We start from the raw sequence: 22,341 nt of genomic DNA, 5'->3' as shown, positions 1-22,341 counted from the left end.
TCCTGGTCCAGACTGATTGGTTTAGTTGAATCATTTTGTTTTAGAAGGACTGCTTAAAAGCAGTCAGTTCCAGTTTTTCTTGTGAATGACACCAGTTAATGTACCTGGGAAATGTAGATGACATCTGAAGCTGTTCCGTGTGGAAAGTGCAGGATCCCCACCCCTGCTATCTCATCATCAGCACTGTCAAGTGCAATCTCAGGTCTCTGCACTCAGTTTGAATTCAAGGTACTCTCAGCAGCTCGGAATGGCAGCACAGAGCATTTTCCTCAGGAAGAAGGGAAAACTTCTGGAACAGTTCTGAAAAACAAAGATTACTAGTGCCCTTCCCCTCCCTAGTGCCTCCTAACGTGCTGGACTTTTGTTTTTTATCAGGTGTTACAAGAATCAGTGTTTTCATTTAGTAATCAAAACTTTACATTCTTTCCAAATGATGTTCTACTTTCATCTAGATCTTTTGACTAGAAGGGTTGTAAAGAAGGACAAAAGCATTTTTTGCAGAAAAGCATTTTTATACATCCTAACCAGAAAGATACAACACATTTAGGAATTGATCAGGACAAATTCTGAATTTTCAAAATTTTCAAAATGGGTTTATGTAACCTCCCATCCCTTTTGTTCTGATCATTTATCTAGTGAGCCACTTAGAAAAAAAAATCAATCACTTTGTGGGAACAGCTGTTTTTTTTTTTAAGATTTTATTTATTTATTTGAGAGAGAGAGAGAGAGAACGAGAGAGAGAGCGGGGTCAAGGGAGAAGCAGACTCCCTGTCGAGCAGGGAGCCCGATGTGGGACTCGATCCAGGGACTCCAGGATCATGACCTGAGCCGAAGGCAGTCGCTTAACCAACTGAGCCACCCAGGCGCCTGGGAACAGCTGTTTTTAATAGTCAAAAGGACCTACTAAGGTGTGTATACCAGGAGACAAGTGAGAGAAGTAGAGTCAGAGTATCAGTCCATTGTTGCAAACTGCAACTAATCCAGCAAGTCAAACAATAATCAACAACCAAAGTTTGATTTGTTAAGAGCACGCAGTGGCCACAGTCCTTGAGATGTGCCCTTCCCCAACTTGCAACTTTTATCAGGGAAAGTGAGGAGTGTAGTTAGTCTCTGTATATAGAGTAGATCAGCAGCTGAATTTAAGATGGTTTCTTCAGAGAACAAGCTCTTTTCTGTGGATATTGGTATGTGATCCAGATGGTGCAGTCTGCATACATGATGTTTTTGGAGTTTAGGGACTCAAAGACAGGTGTCCTAGATCTGGAGCTGTCCCAGAGTCTGATTAAGCCTTTCTGCTTTTCATCCTTTAGAATAACCCATGCTGAGGCTGAAACAGCCCATAGCAGACAGTGTCAGGTTTTAGCTGAGTCAGGTCCAGGCAATTAGGATCTGTGAATTAGCTTTTTTTTCTTTAATTATTATTTTTATTAGTAGCAAACCTGAGATGTCATAGAGATAGAGTCCTGTTACAAGTCCAAATATCAATCAAGGTGTTACCAAACCTTCTTTGTCAGTCTTAGAGCCCAAATTGACTCACTCAAAAATATGCACATCAGGCCAGAAAAATCATCATCATTAAGGGTCAAATGTCTAATTTTATAAGAACCTATTAGCAACCAAAAACTGCTGTTTAAAACTCCAAATGCGGGTGCCTGGGTGGCTCAGTCAGTTAAGTGTCTGCCTTGGGCTCAGGTCGTGATCCCGGAATCCTGGGATTGAGTCCTGTGTTGGGCTCCTTGCTCAGTGGGGAGCCTGCTTCTTTCTCTGCCTGCCGCCCCCCGCTCCTGCTTGTGTTCTCTCTCTTTGTCTCTGACAAATAAATAAATAAAATCTTAAAAAAAAAAGATAAAACTCCAAATGTGTATCTTCATTTAGGGATTGCCTCTCTTGCTCTAGTTGCCTTTCCTTTTCTAATAGGCAAAAATAGGCTGCCTTTCCTGCTTCTAATAGGCAAAAATCATGATTTATGGAATCTAGTCCTATTTTCTTTTTTTAAAATGATTTTATTTATTTTAGAGAGAGAGAGAGCACAAGTAGGGGGAGAGGGAGATGGAGAAGCAGACTACCCACTGAGTGGGGAACCCGATGAGGAGCTGGATCCCAGGACCCCAGGATCATGACCTCAGCCCAAGGCAGATGCTTAACTGAGCCACCCAGGTGCCCCATTGTTCTACTTTTGATATCCAGAGAATTTAAATTCCAAGTCACGCTTGGCAACAAAATCCCAGTAACACTTTTCTTTGCAGCTTTCCCTGATCAGGATGATTCCTCTAGCATTTATGAAATTAAAACATAGCATTTCACATCAATTTTTATCATATATCCAGATGCAATAGTTACAAAATACAAAGCCATTTAAAAATTCTCCTCTTTACTCATTGCAAATTCATACTAGCAATACATTTAGCATTTACAAGGTTAACATTAGAGCCACAGAAGATCCCAGCTGGGATGCAAGGGGAAGAGAATGATGCCACAGTAGTAGAAGGGCTAGGTTGAAGAAAAGACTAGAGTTCTCCCCACCCAGCCTTATCCCCCCTTAACACTCACCTCCACCTTTTTTCCCCTTTGCTCCAGCACTAGGAGCTGATTTAAACTTTTTCCCTTCCACCTGGAGGAAAGAATAAGTACAAACTAGTTTTTACAGCCTTTGGCACATCCGAAGTCCACCTTTGGGTATTTTTAGGCCCTTTATCCTTCCACTTGGTAGAGAGAACAGAAATCCAAGCCATCACCCAGGCTGCATCTTTTTCCCTCATTTCACCAGAAAAGCAGCGAAGGGGATCCAGCAGACCAATTCTCCTGGGGTTGAAATTATCATTTTCAAATTCCATAGGTAACTTTTACCTCTCAGCTGCTATTAGCTCAGCTGCTATTTCATAATAGGTGACTCCACAGCCACCCAAAGTTAATCATATTCCATCCCAGTCTTTCATAACTCCTTTTCCCAACCAGTGCTTTCATCATATTTTAGTGAGTCCAGGGGCTATTCTAGTGAATCCCATTTCTGAAGCCAACTGTGTTGGGGGTCCCCAAGGCCATCCCTAGGTACAGTGATTTACTAGGAGGACTAAGAGGGCTCCACACATAGTCATTATCGTGATATTATAGCAAAAGGATACAAAGCAAAATCAGCAAAGGGAAAACTTATGGGGCAAAGTTTGGAAGACATTAGGTACAAGCATCCAAGAGTCCTCTTTTTGTGACAACACATGAAATGATGTCTACCAGGTAAGCTCATTAGAGACTCAGTACCCAGGGTTTTTACTGGTGGCAGGTCTTATAGACACCCTGTTCCTACCATGTACCAAAAAATCCATATTCCCATAAGGAAAGCAGGTGTTCAGCATGAGCCACATTTTTTGTAGAGTTTGGGAACAATGAGCCACTCTTTGTCTGATGTAAGACTTCCAGTGGGTTTATTTTCTACCTCTGTGATGGCCCAATCAAACTAGTTCTGTTTTCCAAGGCTAAAATATCCAGATAAGTCATATACAACTAAGAATACAATGGAGGTTATTACACTACAATAGTATTTATTGAAAAAAACTTACAAGCAGAGTAGAAGCAGAACACATGTAATAGTCCAAGCTCTCCTTTTGCACAAGGAATGTTTGGACTAGAGACAACGTGATGGATAACGGAAAGTGCTCTAGGGGAAGGATCCTATTCACATACTACTATATATATTTATAGAGAAGTGGGAGGGTACAGAGAAAAATAGATGATTCTCTAACTGTGAAACTCCCTGATGAAGGGGAAGTAGACATGTCGATAGAAGGGTGTGTGGAGGGAGTTCACAGTCCAATATTGCAGGTATCAGTGAAAAATTTTGAGACTCTCTGCCAAGCTACTGACTAGGGAAAAGAAAATATCCACCAGGACCATACAAGAGAAAATATGTTTATCTTCCTCATTAACCAATAATTTGTTTTTCTAGTGTTAGAATACTTTTCCTTTTTTGTTTCATATACTTGCCTTATTTTATAGTTTAATTCCTATTTTTAATTATTTCAGTAATAACAATAGCTATTATTTGTAGCTAGTCAACATTTTCAGTGTGAGATATATCTACACGTTTGCAAACTATTTCAAAGTAGTAAACAAGCCTTCTTTTCTCTAGATGAAATAATTCTAAGTATTTTAACAATTCATTTTTCCAGGCTTTTAATCATCTGTATTTTTACTGAATCTTTTCAGAATTTTTGAGTTCCTTTTTAGTTGAGGGCCTAAAACTAATCACTATGAAGAATTTGACCAATGATAATTATAATTTTTAAAACTATCAAAATATAAATTTTGAATGTTAATTTTACATTCATTATATTGACATTTTCCTATGAAGTTAATATTTAGAATCATTTGATTCTACACAGTTTGAATCCTAGATCTTTTGTTTTCCTTTCATATAGAAATACATTCTATATCTTCTATATTTCCATTGATTTTAGGTTCAGTGTATATATCAATATTTATAAGAGAATTATTTTCCTAAGGGAGGAGAGAAATACTTTGGGGACTATGCTGAAAGTTTAGAAAATGGATGGAGTTAATAAGGAAGGCTGAAAAAAAAAAAAGGTCTTGAAACAGAAAGACAAAACAACTCAGGACAGGTTGGGCAGTAATTCAATAGAAAGCTTCCATTTTGCCTGGATGATAATGTGTTAAAGGGGTTAAAAATTCAGTACGTGCCCTCTTTAATACCCATCACCAGGCTAACCCATCCTCCCACCCTGCTCCCCTCTAGAACCCTCAGTTTGTTTCTCAGAGTCCATAGTCTCTCATGGTTTGTCTCCCCCTCTGATTTCCCCTCCCTTCATTTCTCCCTTCCTGCTATCTTCTTTTTTTTTTTTTTAACATGTAAAGTATTACTTGTTTCAGAAGTACAGGTCTGTCATTCAACAGTCTTACACAATTCACAGTGCTCACCATAGCACATACCCTCCCCAATGTCTATCACCCAGCCACCCCATCCCTCCCACCCCCACCACTGCAGCAACCCTCAGTTTATTTCTTGAGATTAAGAATTCCTCATATCAGTGAGATCATATGATACATGTCTTTCTCTAATTGACTTATTTCGCTCAGCATAATACCCTCCAGTTCTATCCATGTCATTGCAAATAACAAGATTTCATTCCTTTTGATGGCTGCATAATATTCCATTGTATATATATACCACTTCTTCTTTATCCATTCATCTGTCGATGGACATCTTGGCTCTTTCCACAGTTTGGCTATTGTGGACATTGCTGCTATAAACATCGGGGTGCACGTACCCCTCCGATCATTACATTTGTATCTTTGGGATAAATACCCAGTAGTGCAATTGCTGGATCATAAGTTAGCTCTATTTTCAACTTTTTGAAGAACCTCCATACTCTTTTCCAGAGTGGCTGCACCACCTTGCATTCCCACCAACAGTGTAGGAGGATTCCCCTTTCTCCACATCCCCACCAACATCTGTTGTTTCCTGACTTGTTAATTTTAGTCATTTTGACTGGTATGAGGTGGTATCTCCTTGAGGTTTTCATTTGGATTTCCCTGATGCCAAGCAATGTTGAGCACTTTTTCACATGTCTGTTGGCCATTTGGATGTCTTCTTTGGAAAAATGTCTGTTCATGTCTTCTGCCCATTTCTTGATTGGATTATTTGTTCTTTGGGTGTTGAGTTGGATAAGTTCTTTATAGATTTTGGATAGTAGCCCTTTATCTGATATGTCATTTGCAAATATCTTCTCCTATTCCCTCAGATGTCTTTTGGTTTTGTTGACTGTTTCCTTTGCTGTGCAAAGCTTTTTATCTTGATGAAGTCCCAATTGTTCATTTTTGCCCTTGCTTCCCTTGCCTTTGGTGATGTTTCTAGGAAGAAGTTGCTGTGGCTCAGGTTGAAGAGGTTGCTGCCTGTGTTCTCCTTTAGGATTTGGATGGACTCCTGTCTCACATTTAGGTCTTTCAACCATTTGGAGTCTATTTTTGTGTGTGGTGTAAGGAAATGGTCCAGTTTCATTCTTCTGCATGTGGCTGTCCAATTTTCCCAACACCATTTCTTGAAGAGACTGTCTTCCATTGGACATTCTTCCTGCTTTGTCAAAGATTAGTTGACCATAGAGTTGAGGGTACATTTCTGGGCTCTCTATTCTGTTCTATTGATCTATGTGTCTGTTCTTCTGCCAGTACCATGCTGTCTTGATGAGGACAACTTTGTAATAGAGCTTGAAGTCTGGAATTGTGATACCACCAGTTTTGCTTTTCTTTTTCAACATTCTTCTGGCTCCTCAGGGTCTTTTCTGGTTCCATACAAATTTTAGGATTATTTGTTCCATTTCTTTGAAAAAAGTGTATGGTATTTTGATATGGATTGCATTGAATGTGTAGATTGCTCTAGGTAGCATTGACATCTTGACAATATTTGTTCTTCCAATCCGTGAGCATGGAATGTTTTTCCATTTCTTTGTGTCTTCCTCAACTTCTTTCATGAGTATTTTATAGTTTTCTGAGTACAGATTCTTTGCCTCTTTGGTTAGATTTATTCCTAGGTATCTTATGGTTTTGGGTGCAATTGTAAATGGGATGGACTCCTTAATTTCTCTTTCTTCTCTCTTGTTCTTGGTGTATAGGAATGCCACTAATTCCTGTGCATTGATTTTATATCCTGCCACTTTATTGAATTCCTGTATGAGTTCTAGCAGTTTTGGGGTGGAATCTTTTGGGTTTTCCACATAAAGTATCCTATCATCTGCAAAGAGTGAGAGTTTGACTTCCTCTTTGCCGATTTGGATGCCTTTGATTTCTTTCTGTTGTCTGATTGCTCTGGCTAGGACTTCCAGGACTATGTTGAATAGTAGTGGTGATAGTGGACATCCCTGCTGTGTTCCTGACCTTAAGGAGAAAGCTTTCAGTTTTTCCCCATTGAGAATGATATTTGCTGTGGGTTTTTCATAGATGGCTTTTATGATATTGAGGTATGTTCCCTCTATCCCTATACTCTGAAGAGTTTTGGTCAAGAAAGGATGCTGTACTTTGTCAAATGCTTTTTCTGCATCTATTGAGAGAATCATATGGTTCTTGTTCTTTCGTTTATTAATGTATTGTATCACATTGATTGATTTGCGGATGTTGAACCAACCTTGCAGCCCAGGGATAAATCCCACTTGGTCGTGGTAAATAATCCTTTTAATGTACTGTTGGATCCTGTTGGGTAGTATTTTGGTGAGAATTTTTGCATCCATGTTCATCAAGGATATTGGTCTGTAATTCTCCTTTTTGATGAGGTCTCTGTCTGGTTTGGGGATCAAGGTAATGGTGGCCTCATAAAATGAGTTTGGAAGTTCTCCTTCCATTTCTATTTTTTGGAACAGTCTCAAAAGAAGAGGTATTAATTCTTCTTTAAATGTTTGGTAGAATTCCCCTGGGAAGCCATCTGGCCCTGGGCTTTTGTTTGTTGGGAGATGGTTGATGACTGCTTCAATTTCCTTAGTGGTTACAGGTCTGTTCAGGTTTTCTATTTCTTCCTGGTTCAGTTTTGGTAGTTGATACATCTCTAGGAATGCTTCCATTTCTTCCAGGTTATCTAATTTGCTGGCATAGAGTTGCTCATAATATGTTCTTATGATTGTATTTCTTTGGTGTTTGTTGTGATCTCTCCTCTTTCATTCACGATTTTGTTGATTTGGGTCATTTCTCTTTTCTTTTTGATAAGTCTGGCCAGGGGTTTATCAATCTTGTTAATTCTTTCAAAGAACAAGCTCCTAGTTTCGTTGATCTGTTCTACTGTTCTTTTGGTTTCTAGTTCATTGATTTCTGCTCTGATCTTTATTATTTCTCTTCTCCTGCTGGGTTTTGGCTTTATTTGCTGTTCTTTCTCCAGCTCCTTTAGGTGTAGGGTTAGATTGTGTATTGAGACCTTTCTTGTTTCTTGAGAAAGGCTTGTATTGCTATATACTTTCCTCTTAGGACTGCCTTTGCTGCATCCCAAAGATTTTGAACTGTTGTGTTTTCATTTTCATTGGTTTCCGTGAATTTTTAAAATTCTTCTTTAATTTCCTGGTTCACACATTCATTCTTTAGTAGGATGCTTTTTAGCCTCCATGTTTTTGAGTTCTTTTCAACTTCCTTCTTGTGATTGAGTTCTAGCTTCAAAGCATTGTGGTCTGAAAATATGTAGGGAATGAGCCCAATCTTTTGGTACCAGTTGAGACCAGATTTGTGACCTAGGATGTTATCTATTCTGGAGAATGTTCCATGGACACTAGAGAAGAATGTGTATTCTGTTGCTTTAGGATGGAGTGTTCTGAATATATCTGTGAAGTCCATTTGGTCCATTATGTCATTTAAAGTCTTTATTTCTGTGTTGAGCTTTTGCTTAGATGACCTGTCCATTTCAGTGAGGGGGTGTTAAAGTCCCCCACTGTTACTGTATTGTTATCGATGTGTTTCTTTGCTTTTGTTATTAATTGCCTTATATAATTGGCTGCTCCCATGTTAGGGGCATAGATATTTACAATTGTTAGATATTCTTGTTGGGGAGACCCTTTAAGTAGGATATAGTGTCCTTCTTCATCTCTTATTATAGTCTTTGGCTTAAAATCTAATTTGTCTGATATAAGGATTGCCACCCCAGCTTTCTTTTGGTGTCCATTAGTATGGTAAATGGTTTTCCACCCCTCATTTCAATCTGGAGGTGTCTTTGGGTCTAAATTGAGTCTCTTGCAGGCAGCATATGGATGGGTCTTGTTTTTTTATCCAATCTGATACACTGTGTCTTTTAATTGGGGCATTTAGCCCATTTACATTCAGGGTAACTCTTGAAAGATATGAATTTAGTGCCATTGTATTGCCTGTAAGGTGACTGTCACTGTATATTGTCTGTGTTCCTTTCTGTTCTATGTTACTTTTAGGCTCTTTCTTTGCTTAGCGGACCCCTTTCAATATTTCTTGTAGGGCTTGTTTCGTGTTTGCAAATTCCTTTAGGTTTTGTTTGTCCTGGAAGTTTTTTATCTCTCCTTCTATTTTCTTTTTTTTTTTCCAAAGGATTTTTATTTATTTATTGAGAGAGAGAGAGAATGGTAGAGAGAGAGCATGAGAGGGAAGAAGGTCAGAGGGAGAAGCAGACTCCCTACTGAGCAGGGAGCCCAACGTGAGACTCGATCCTGGGACTCCAGGATCATGACCTGAGTCGAAGACAGTCGCTTAACTGAGCCACCCAGGCACCCTCTCCTTCTATTTTCAATGACAGCCTAGGTGGATATAGTATTCTTGGCTGCATATTTTTCTCGTTTAGTGCTCTGAATATATCATGCCAGTCCTTTCTGGCCTGCCAGGTCTCTGTGGATAGGTCTGTTGCCAATCTAATGTTTCTACCATTGTAGGTTACAGATCTCTTGTTCCGAGCTGCTTTCAGGGTTTTCTGTTTTTGAGAGTCATAAGTTTTACTATTAGGTGTTGGGATGTTGACCTATTTTTATTGATTTTGAGGGGTTTCTCTGTGCTCCTGGATTTTGATGCCTGTTTCCTTCCCCCAATTAGGGAAGTTCTCTGCTATAATTTTCTCCAATGTACCTTACCCCCCCCTTTCTTCTTCTTCTGGGATCCCAATTATTCTAATATTGTTTCACCTTATGGTATCACTTATCTCTCGAATTCTGCCCTCATGAAGCAATAGTTGTTTATCTCTTTTTCTTGGCTTCTTTATTTTCCATCTTTGGCCTTCTATATCACTAATTCTCTCTTCTGCCTCATTTATCCTAACAGTTAGAGCCTCCGTTTTTGATTGCACCTCATTAATAGCCTTTTTGATTTCGACTTGGTTAGATTTTAGTTCCTTTATTTCTCCAGAGAGGGTTTCTCTAATATCTTCCATGCTTTTTTTAAGCCCAGCTAATATCTTTAAAATCGTCATTCTGAACTCTAGTTCTGACACCGTACTAATGTCTGTATTTATTAGGTCCCTGGCAATCGGTACTGCCTCTTGTTCTTTTTGTTGAGGTGATTTTTTCCGTCTTGTCATTTTGTCCAGAGGACAATAGATGAATGAGAGAACAAAATGCTAACGGGGTAACAACCACCCCAGAAAAATATACACTAAACAAATCAGAAGAGACCTGAAACCAGGGGAAAAGAAAGGGAAAGAAAAAAAAAGAAAAAGATAAAAAAGAATATGATCAGGCTGGTGCATAGATCAGTGCCTCACACTAGATTTTGGGCATATTTTGGTCTGTTAGAAGAAAATGCCTCCCAAAATTTTAAAGAAAGAAAAACTTACATATGTACAAAAATAAGGGTTAATACGATGAAGGGATGGAATATGAGTGTAAAGATGAAAAGGAATTGATAAGAAATTGGTTGAAAAAAAGAAGGGGATTTAAAAAAAAAAGAGAATGTGATCTGTCAGGAGACTAGAACAAAGCCATACACTAGAGATTTAGGGTATATTTTGGTCTGTTAGAAGAAACTGTATCCCAAAATTTTAAAGAAAGAACAACTTATATATATATACCAAAAAGAAGGTAACTACTCTGAAGGGATAGACTATGACTCTAAAAATGAAAAATAAAAAAGATTTTTTAAAAATGGTTTGATAAGTTGTTGGTTGAAAAAGGTAAAAAGAAAAATTCAAAAAAGAAAGAAAATTAAAAAAATTAACTTTGAAAGACTAAAGAATCAGGGGGGGAAAAGCCATGAATTCTATGTGCTGTATTCTCCTCATGCTGGCGTTCTGCTGTTCTCATTGATCAGTAAACTTGGTCTTGGCTGGCTGTTCTTGCTGGTCTTCTGGGGGAGGAGCCTGTTGCCATGGTTCCCAAATGTCTTTGCCGGAGGCAGAACTGCCACACCCTTGGCGGGGGCCAGGCTAAGTAATCTGCTCCTCAGATTTGCTCTCAGGAGCTTTTGTTCCCTGCAAGCTTTCTGCACAGCTTTGGAGGACAGGTGTGAAAATGGCGGCCTCCCAATCTCTGCCCCAGAGGAGCTGACAACTCTGTGCCCCACTCTTCAGTGAGCCCCCAAAGAAAAGCAGTCAGTCACTCCCATCTCCCTGGTCTCCCTGCACTCCGTGCTCACCCAGCCTGTGACCGAGCATTTCTATCTCTGGCACCCGACCCCGCATGGAGTCTCCAAACCCAGCAGATTCCTGTGGTGCACTCCCATGCCACTTCTCCCCAGGGGAGAAAGGGGAGTCTCCCTGGATCTGCAGCTTATTGGGTCCCTGCTGGAAGAGCAGTGGCCCGACTGTGCTGTGGATCACAGGTTATGGCAACCCCAACCTGAGAGCCCACTCCTCAGCTCTGTCTCTGCAGCTGGCTTCCTGCTTCAATCCCTGGGAGCTCTCCTGCACTCAGCAGCCCCCAGTCTTCCTGTGACCCTGAGGGTCCTGAGACCACACTGTCCTGGGAGGGTTCCACCTCCCGCTTAGCCACTGGAGCGACGTCCCTCAGCAGAGCTGACTTCTAAAAGTTCCCATTTTGTGCTCTGCTATCACTTGCTAGAATCGGCCGATGGAGGCCCTCTCCCCCACCGTCTATCCTCCCGAATATCGCCTCGGATTCACTTCTCTACACGTCCCACCCTCCAGTAAGTGGTCGCTTTTCTGTTAAGAGAGTTGCTACTATTCTTTTCTTTGATCTCCTGTTGAGTTCATAGGTGTTCATAATGGTTTGATCCCTATCCAGCTGAATTCCTGGGACCAGATGAAATTTAGGTCTCCTACTCCTCCGCCATCTTGCTCCTCCCCGTTATTCTTTATACATCTCTATATATTATGTCTTTATATCACATCAGTGATGTTGAAGACTGTCATGTAGAATGCCATCAACATCCTTATTATCAAAGCTGTTAATATACATGCTCATAAGGATACTATTATACTCTGTGTTTTAACATAGTGATGACTAGAAAGAATCTTAATCAAAAGTGTATGACAAATGATGCAAATTTAGCAAGACTTATAAAATATATTTAGGTTGTTTTTGATAATTTACCAAAGATTGGGGATTGGGCAAATCATTATTATTTTCTGTGTGACTATAGGCTGACTTTCATCGACTTTCTTCTCCTCTTCCTCCTCCTTTTCCTCCTCTACCTCTTCTTTTCTTTTATTACTCAAACAGACATCAGGCCTTGAAAGTAGGCCTGTTTCCACTTCTGAGAGATATCTGTTTGGCTGATGTGAGCTTGAACAGTACTGCTTGCATACCTTTCTAGTATTTTTCATTCTTGTCCCCCCTCAGCAGAAGTATTATGGTGTTATGCCATGACTGTCCTTTATGGTTGTGGGAGCCAATATAAGTGGGAAAAGCTTGCATGTGGGAATATAGTTATAAATAAACTTTGTATTATATTCTCTGTATTGTATTTAAGGCCTTGTTCTTGATATTGCCACACATTTTCTCTCTTGTTATAATAGGATCATTTGCCTGTGTAGAATCAAGTGATTAATATCCCCTAATAAAAATTTCAAAATCTTTAAAAGCATTTTGCTTTCTACTTATAGCTGTGTGGTAATATTAGCAATAGGAGTGGTGATTTGTGTATAGCTGCAGGTATGGTTGTAAAAAGGCATCAATTTATATTATGTACTTGAACAATTGTTATGCTTCAGTGGCCAAAAAATGACAACAGTCCTCTAGGATATGTCTTCAAAAATGGTTTACAGAAGAGTGTTAGACTATTTTATAACTAGTTTTTTTAAATTCAAATACCTGATAAAACTAATAAATCATGTTTGAGGTTGAGATAGCCTTAATTTGGGACAGGCAGCCACCTATTCTCTTTACTTTAATATTGGAATCCATTTTATAACACTATGCAAACGTCTGTTTTTCATTAATTATCTTTTTAGCTATCATTTATCTTACACTTTTGTTCTCAGAATTGTCCTCCATATCTCTCTTTTTTATAATCCAAAATCAGGTGTTTGAAATTCATCCTAAAGTAACAGATTAGGATTGGTGACAATAGTTACGTTGTAAAATTTTGCATCTGTGTGACCAAAATTTAAATTATTTTTGGCACTGCAATAAACCTTAGGCAAATTATACTAACTGGAATAATAGCTGTATAAAACAAAAACCATCAAAATCTGTTTCATTTGATAGGGCTAGAAAAGCTGTGTTAAATTCTATAAAACATGAGTAATTGTAGTTGGATCATTTAAATTATCATATAAACTGGAATGCTGGGACAAGCATACACTGAGACTGTGCGGACAAACCATGATATATGGTTACTAGTTCTGGAACCCTAATAAGCTGATCCTGCCAACAGGTGAAGAATAAATACTTACTAACTTGAAGAAAACTAACCCAGAGCTTGGAAATTGACCCTTGTGGAAGACAGTGATCTTTTTATATTAAAACCACTATAGAGAAATTTTCATTTTTATTTTCATTCTGAGATGAAATTGTGGAAAGATAACTTTGGAATAAATGTGACTAAAGGGCATCCTCTAAAACATCTTGTGCTCTACTTTGCCTGACCAAATATTTTTTGTTCTTGCCTGTTATGATCTTGAATAGCTCTTATGTTAAGTATTTTAAATGTTACTTAATTCTGTATATCTATTTTAAATCCCAAAAGATATATTATCTCTGACTTGTTATCTAGCAGCAACTTCATATTTGTATTACCATTAAGTAATGAATAATTATGGTTGCTTATTTAATATTCTTATAGATTATGAAAATGATTCTTCAATTACAAATAAAACATTTTCTTCACGTAATCTAATACCAGATGTTTTGTAATTCTAAAGCTCAGAGAAGAAAAGAGCTAGCTCTGCTCTTCCAGATCTTTCACAGATCCTACAGTCTCAAGATGGATCAGCTTTTTTAAGGAGTTCAAATGAAGTTTCAGCTAATAAAGACCTACCCCATATACTTCCATTAAAGACCCAGGATAAATCCTTAACAAGACTATTATCAAACGAAGAGATTGGAGACTTACTGTCTGTCAAAACATCACTTCAAGGGGATGGAACAACAACAGTGTCACTCATTTCACATCCTTTTCTTACCAGAAAAAAGCCAATGGGTAGTGATATCTCAGAGGTAAGATATAGTACAATAATTTGAAAGCTGTTCACTTTGAAATGCTAGATTCCCTTAATATTTTAAGTAAATGTTAATTAAAACTCATTAATATTTTCTTATTTAAAAGGAATAAAAAGCTTGCCTTTTAATATAATCTATTTTATATTTAGGATGTTTAAGGTATATTTGAGAATCAGAGTGATATTTTAACATAAAAAATTCTAAGCTCTATCGACAAAGAAGTTGTGGCTTAGATTGAGTTTTAATGATAAAATATATACAATTCCTAGCTGAGATAGGGAAATTTTCATTTCAGGTTCATCCAGAAAAAATATTTTTATATAGTAAGGTAATTGTGAAAACAAAGTTCTTTTGAAATGACTTTATATACCTTAAACAAGGCCTAGAAAATTATTAGAATTGCTTTTGTTAAAACAGTATTTGATTAGAAAAACTCTTAAAGCAAAAATGCTGGGGAAAAAAAGAAATGATAAAAAGGCTGTATATAGGAGCGCCTGGGTGGCTCAGTCATTAAGCGTCTGCCTTCGGCTCAGGTCATGATCCCAGGGCCCTGGGATCGAGCCCCGCATCAGGCTCCCTGCTCTGCGGGAAGCCTGCTTCTCCCTTTCCCACTCCTCCTGCTTGTGTTCTCTCTCTCACTGTGTCTCTCTCTGTCAAATAAATAAATAAAATAAAAGGCTATATATATTTGACATATATCTACAATACACTTTTATCATAGAATTTATTAAAGTTACCTTAAAAAGGATTTCATGAGCTATTTGAGTTGGTCTAGAGATTGAATCAGACTAAAATGTAAGTCTAAAGTAGAATCATAATCATTATTAACATGATTTATTTAGAATTATTTATGAGGAGAATCACAATATAGCTTGGGTTCCCTCCACATGAGTGTTCCCAAATGCCTTTCAGATCCATTAATTGTTCTCATGTTTTTATTTGATGCATTCGGGATATAAAAGTAAAACATTTATGCAATGACATTGTAGATAATGAATAAAAATTCTTGCTCTGAGAGAAGGTAATTAGAGTTCCAAGACATATAATTTGAAATTACTTATTATAGTTTTTGTCATTAAGGCTGCCGTTGGAGAAGAGAAATTACAAAGTAAGACTGAAAAACAAACTTACCAAGAAGCAAGAGAATTTCAAGGTAAAATTATTTTCTGTTTTGTAAGGTAAAAATGTGAATGATTGTGTCTTCCCATGGTATAATTATAAATAAATGAAGGGAGAACATTATTATATATGGAAATAACTCCTTGGACAGTCATCACATAATATGGAAATCTATTGACCAGTATGTAAAAATTAATTTGGTGAGTTAGCTTTACCCAGAGTTTGTTTCAACTAAGATCTGTGTAAAAGGGCAGTGATAGCTTTGCCTCAACCAAATAATAGTTTTTGGCATTATGAATTCTTAACATATCATGCCAAAAACTCATCAGGGTACAGCAGGAAAAAGATGATTTGTGGTATAAATAATTCATATTTTAGCTAGATTCTTTAGGTGTTTTATATATTTTAAAACAGGGTGCCTGGGTGGCTCAGTTGATTAAGTGACTGACTCTATTTCAGCTCTGGTCATGATCTCAGGGTTCTGGGATCGAGCCCCGCATGGGGCTCTGTGCTGGGGGGGTGGAGCCTGATTAAGATTCTCCCCCTGCCCCCCACCCCCAACTTGAACGTGTTCCCTCTCTCTTAAAAAAAGAATATATATATATATATAAAATATATATATTAGATATCTATATTAAAACTGATAAATTTGTTCTTCCCTTCCAACATATATAACTTTTATAATCAACCCATATCTTACAACATTGGCTTGAACTTTCAAAATAAAATTAAATGGTTGTGATGTAGAGTGCAGGAGAATTACTCTTCTATTGTGCTTTGAGTTGAGAGTTCCTCTGCTTATAGCTGTTATAACCTATGTTACCAGGTTATCTGAGATAGGTATTCCTTATTATGATCAGAATGTTTTCTTTTATTCAAAGTTTATTACAAATTTTAACCAGCAGTTAGCCTGAGTTTAATCAATCTACTAAAATTTTTATTGTGGTAAAATATATATAACATGAAATTTGCCATTTTAATCATCGTTTAAGTGTACAATTCAATGGCATGAATGACATTCACAATGTTGGGCAACCATCACTACCTCTAGTTCCACAACTTTTCATCACCTAAAAAAGAAATTCATTAAGCAGTAACTCCCATTCCTGCCCCTATCCAGCCCCTGGTAATGTCTAATTTACTTCTATCTCTCTGAACGTGCCTATTATATCTCATATGAGTGAAATTATACATTTGTCCTTTTGTAGCTGGCCTATTTCACTTAGCATGATGTTTTTAAGTTTCATCCATGATGTGTCAGAACTTCCTTCCTTGTCTAATGGCTGAATAAGATTCTGTTGCGTGTGTGTGTGTATGTGTATCACGTTTTGTTTATCCATTTACCTGCTGATGCACATTTGTGTTGTTTCTGTCTTTTGGCTATTGTGAATAATGCTGCAATGAACATGGTGTATGGGTAGCAGTTTAAATCTGTTTTCAATTATTTTGGGTAGGCATGTAATTGCTGGATCATATGATAATTCTAATTTTAGCTTTTGGAGTAACTGCCCAACTGTTTTCCACAGTGGTTGCACCATTTTATACTTCCACCAGCAGTGTAGAAGGATACACATTCTTGCCAACACTTGTTTTCCTTGCTCTTTTAATTGTAATAATTCTAGTAGGTATGAAATATATCTCATTGTGATTTTGATTTGCATTTCCCTAATTACTAAAGATGTTAAGCATTTTTTTATGTGCTTATTGGTCATTTGTATATCTTCTTTGGAAAAAAACATCTATTCAACTCCTTCACCATTTATAATTGGGTTGTTTGTCTTTTTGTTGCTGAGTTTTAGAGGTTCTTTATATATTCTGGATATTAAACCTTTTGTCAGATATATGGTTTACAAATATTTGCTCTCATTGGGTAGGTTATCTTTTCACTTTCTTGAAAATGTCCTTTGATGCATAAAAATAATTTTATGAAGCTCAATTTATCTGTTTCTCATTTTGTTGCTATGCTTTTGGTGTCAATATCTGAGAATCAATTGCCAAATCTAAGATAATAGAGATTTATCCTTCTTCTAAAAGCTTTATGGTTTTAGCTCTTATATTTAAGTCATTGATACATTTTGAGTTAATTTTTGTATATGGTGTGAAGTAGTGATACATACAACTTAATTTTTTTTTTTTGCCTGTGGAAATTGACTTATCCCTGCATTGTTTGTTGAAGAGGCTCTTCTTTTTCCACTGAATTGTATTGGCACCCTAGTCAAACACCAGTCAACCCCATGTATGTGTTTATTTCTGTGCTCTTAATTGTATTCCACTGGTATAAATGTTTATCCACATGTCATTATCACACTGCATTGATTTACTTTAGCTTTGTAGTAAGTTTGGAATGGGGAAGTATGAATTCTTAAATTTTGTCTTTTTCAATACCACTTTGGCTATTTTAGACCTCCTGCAACAAATTATGAATTTTAGGATCAAATTTTTTCATTTTTTCAAATAGGCTTTTGGGATTTTCATAGAGAATGCACTGAATCTGTAGATCACCTTGGGAAGTACTGTCATCTTAATAATATTAAGTCCCCCAATTCATGAAACCAGGAGACCTTTCCATTTTATTTAGGTCTTATTTAGTTTATTATAACAATATTTGATAGTTTTCAGTGTATAATTCTTGGGCAATATTATTCCTAAGTATTTTATTCTTTCTGACATATTGTGATGGAATTTTTTTTAATTTCATTTTCAAATTACTCATTGCTGGTGTTTAGAAATACAACTGATTTTGTATGCTGATCTTGAATCCTGAAACTTTGCTGAATTTAACTTTAATATTTCTGTATGGAATCTTTGGGATTTTCTAAATATATGATCATGTCATCTGTGAATAAAGATAGTTTTACTCCTTTTCCAATTTGGATGCCTTTTATTTCTTTTTATTTTCTAACTGCTCTTGCTCAAAATTCTAGTACAATGTTGAATAGTACTGGTAAAAACAGACATCTTTGTCTTGTTCCTGTTCTTAGGGAGAAATGTTTCATTCTTTCACCATTGAGTTGAATGTTAGCTGTGGGTTTCATAAATGCCATTTGTCATGTCCAATTGGTGTATAATGTTCAAGTCCTATATTTATTTGTGGATCTTTTATCTGCTTGTTGGCTTCATATATTTTGGGGTTCTTTTTTGTGTGTGCATATGGTCATAGTTGTTACATATTCTTGATGAATGACCCTTTTGTCTATATATAATGTGATTCTTTGTCTCTTGCAACAGTTTTTGACTTAAAGTCTATCTTGTTTGATATTAATAAAGCCACCTATATTAGGATTCCCCAGAGAAATAGAACAAATAGGATATATATAAATATTGATATAGATATATAAAAGGAGATTTATTGTAATAATTGGCACATGCAGTTATGAAGGCCAAGGAGTCCCATGATTCACTATCTGCAAGCTGGAGAACCAGGAACACTGGGGGTGTAATTCAGTTTGAGCCCAAAGGCCTCAGAATTGGGAGGCTGTAGATGGTGTAAGTCCCAGTCTCAGCCTGACTCCCTAGAACCAGGAGTGCCAATGTCCAAGGGCAGGAGAAGATGGATGTCTCAGTTCAAATTGAGAAAGAAAATTCACCTTTTCTCCATCTTTTTGTTCTACTTAGGCCCTCAGTATCTTGGAGGATGTGCACCCACACTGATGAGGGTGATCTCAGGCTATTGATTCAAATGCTAATCTCTTCTGAAGATGCCTTCACAGACATCCTCAGAAATAATGTTTTACCAGGTATCTGGGCATTTCTTAGCCAAGTCAACACATAAAATTGATCATCACACCACTTCCACTCTCTTGGTTACTATTTACATAGAGTTCCATCCCTTCACTTTCAGTCTATTTGTCTTTCCATGTAAAATGAACCTCATATACACAGCATCTAGGAGATTATGCAGTTTTTTTTTCCTAAGGATTTTTTTTTAGATTTTTTTATTGTTATGTTAATCACCATATATTACATAATTTGTTTTGGTGTACTGTTCCATGATTCATTGTTTGTTCATAACACCCAGTGCTCCATGCAGAATGTGCCCTCCTCAATACCCATCACCAGGCTAACCCATCCCCCCACCCTCCTCCCCTCCAGAAACCTCGGTTTGTTTTTCAGAGTCCATCATCTCTCCTGGTTCGTCTCCCCCTCTGACTTACTCCCCTTCATTCTTCCTCTCCTGCTATCTTCTTTTTCTTTTTTCTTAACATATGTTGCGTTATTTGTTTCAGAAGTACAGATCTGTGATTCAACAGTCTTACACAATTCACAGCGCTCACCGTAGCACATATCTTCCCCAATGTCCATCACCCAGCCACCCCATCCCTCCCACCCCCGACCACTCCAGCAACCCTCAGTTTGTTCCTGAGATTAAGAATTCCTCATATCAGTGAGGTCATATGATACATGTCTTTCTCTGATTGACTTATTTCACTCAGCATAACACCCTCCATTTCCATCCACGTCGTTGCAAATGGCAAGATCTCATTCCTTTTGATGGCTGCATAATATTCCATTGTGTATATATACCACCTCTTCTTTATCCATTCATCTGTCGATGGACATCTTGGCTCTTTCCACAGTTTGGCTATTGTGGACATTGCTGCTATAAACATTGGGGTGCACGTACCCCTTCGGGTCCCTACATTTGTATCTTTGGGGTAAATACCCAGAAGTGCAATTGCTGGATCGAATGGTAGCTCTAATTTCAACTGTTTGAGGAACCTCCATACTGTTTTCCAGAGGGGTTGCACCAGCTTGCATTCCCACCAACAGTGTAGGAGGGTTCCCCTTTCTCCACATCCCCGCCAACATCTGTCGTTCCCTGACTTGTTCATTTTAGCCATTCTGACGGGTGTGAGATGGTATCTCATTGAGGTTTTGATTTGGATTTCCCTGATGCCGAGCGGTGTTGAGCACTTTTTCATGTGCCTGTTGGCCATTTGGATGTCTTCTTTGGAAAAATGTCTGTTCATGTCTTCTGCCTATTTCTTGATTGGATTATTTGTTCTTTGGGTGTTGAGTTTGATAAGTTCTTTATAGATTTTGGATACTAGCCCTTTATCTGATATGTCATTTGCAAATATTTTCTCCCATTCTGTCGGTTGTGTTTTGGTTTTGTGGACTGTTTCTTTTGCTGTGCAAAAGCTTTTTATCTTGATGAAATCCCAATAGTTCATTTTTGCCCTGGCTTCCTGTGCCTTTGGTGATGTTTCTAGGAAGAAGTTGCTGCGGCTGAGGTCGAAGAGGTTGCTACCTGTGTTCTCTTTTAGCATTTGGATGGACTCCTGTCTCACGTTTAGGTCTTTCAACCATTTGGAGTCTATTTTTGTGTGTGGTGTAAGGAAATGGTCCAGTTTCATTCTTCTGCATGTGGCTGTCCAATTTTCCCAACACCATTTGTTGAAGAGACTGTCTTTTTTCCACTGGACATTCTTTCCTGCTTTGTCAAAGATAAGTTGACCATAGAGTTGAGGGTCCATTTCTGGGCTCTCGATTCTGTTCCATTGATTTATGTGTCTGTTTTTGTGCCAGTACCATACTGTCTTGATGATGACAGCTTTGTAATAGAGCTGGAAGTCCGGAATTGTGATGCCGCCAGCTTTGCTTTTCTTTTTCAATATTCCTCTGGCTATTCGGGGTCTCTTCTGGTTCCATAAATATTTTAGGATTATTTGTTCCATTTCTTTGAAAAAAGTGGATGGTATTTTGATGGGGATTGCATTGAATGTATAGATTGCTCTAGGTAGCATTGACATCTTGACAATGTTTGTTCTTCCAATCCATGAGCATGGAACGTTTTTCCATTTCTTTGTGTCTTCTTCAATTTCTTTCCTGAGTATTTTATAGTTTTCTGAGTACAGATCCTTTGCCTCTTTGGTTAAATTTATTCCTAGGTATCTTATGGTTTTGGGTGCAATTGTGAATGGGATCGACTCCTTGATTTGTCTCTCTTCTGTCTTGTTGTTGGTGTATAGGAATGCCACTGATTTCTGTGCATTGATTTTATAGCCTGCTACTTGACTGAATTGCCGTGTGAGTTCTAGCAGTTTTGGGGTGGAGTCTTTTGGGTTTTCCACATAAAGTATCCTATCATCTGCAAAGAGTGAGAGTTTGACTTCCTCTTTGCCGATTTGGATGCCTTTGATTTCTTTTTGTTGTCTGATTGCTGTGGCTAGGACTTCTAATACTATGTTGAATAGCAGTGGTGAGAGTGGACATCCCTATGCAGTTTTTTTTTTAACCTATTCTGCTGCTACCTGTCTTTTGATTGGATAGTTTAATTCATTAATTACTATTAAGGGAGAAATTGTCAAGTTTAGATTTGTTTTCTGTATGCCTTAAACCATTCCCCCTCATTTCCTCTATTACTGTATTTTGTTTGGGGACCTGAATCAGCCAAGACTGCACTGAATTCACTGGTGAGACAGGACCACTGGCCTTGCTCTGTAGACAGGAAAAGCCATGGGGTGTACTCTCTGTTCGAGTGCCACTATAAGCAGGGCTGTTGGATGAGCTACATGGCTTTCCATGTGGTATGGTTAGGTTGGACTTAAGGCTGTATTCAGCGGTGGGCAGGGCGACAAATTATTTTCCCTGCACAGGCACAGGGAGAACCAGCTTCATGGCCAGAAAGGCTCTTTGTGATCTTGGCTCATGCTAACCCATTCTGCAATTTCCCTGGCTAAATAGGACCACTTGCTTTGCTCTGCAAACTATCAGATCTACCTGTTGGACTCTCCGCTTGAGTGTTTCTGGGCTGTGCAGATTATCAAAACTGCTGGTTGGGCCTACAACTTGGGCACTGAAGTAGGAAATCAGTCTGCCTAGATCTGAGAGCTGGTTGCTACAAGTCCCTCTTCACTTCCCCATCACAATCAGATTCCCAGTGGTCAAACCCTGCATATTCCCTTGAAATCCTCATGATGTGAGACTGCACTGGGGATTCCTAATAAATAACTCACAATGCTAGTGAGCTCGATATCCACCCTGGGTTCTTCTTTTTTTCCCCCAAAGGAGGAATGATAAGCTTAGAAGACACCTCTCAGTGTGATGTTGCACTGGCCTGAGGGAGGGGCATTGTGGTCAGTGTGTAACCCCTTCTCTTATTCTTCTAAGTGGTCTGTCTTGGTCTCTGTAATGCTTTAGCCTCATCCCCATGTTTTAGGATTTTCTCACT

The 22,341-nt window shown here is 38.1% G+C and overlaps 1 protein-coding gene across 15 annotated transcripts in view; it reads left to right on the top strand.

Moving 5' to 3' along the window:
• The window catches only part of CCDC7 (coiled-coil domain containing 7), a 481,360-nt gene that overhangs the window by 182,835 nt on the left and 276,184 nt on the right, over positions 1-22,341 (top strand). For 14 of the 15 annotated variants that reach the window (XM_035729112.1, XM_035729118.1, XM_035729115.1 and 11 more), the window contains 2 exons: positions 13,751-14,045; positions 15,129-15,201. In XM_035729112.1, the coding sequence (XP_035585005.1) occupies positions 13,751-14,045; positions 15,129-15,201 (368 nt within the window). Of the gene's footprint in view, positions 1-13,750; positions 14,046-15,128; positions 15,202-22,341 lie in introns of those variants that run through there. The other variant, XM_035729120.1, reaches the window with a different exon arrangement.

The sequence above is a fragment of the Zalophus californianus genome, chromosome 9 (genome assembly GCF_009762305.2).
Source record: "Zalophus californianus isolate mZalCal1 chromosome 9, mZalCal1.pri.v2, whole genome shotgun sequence".
Lineage (NCBI taxonomy): Eukaryota > Metazoa > Chordata > Mammalia > Carnivora > Otariidae > Zalophus > Zalophus californianus.
Note: the sequence above shows the minus strand (reverse complement) of the source record. Positions and strands in the feature narration are given on the sequence as shown.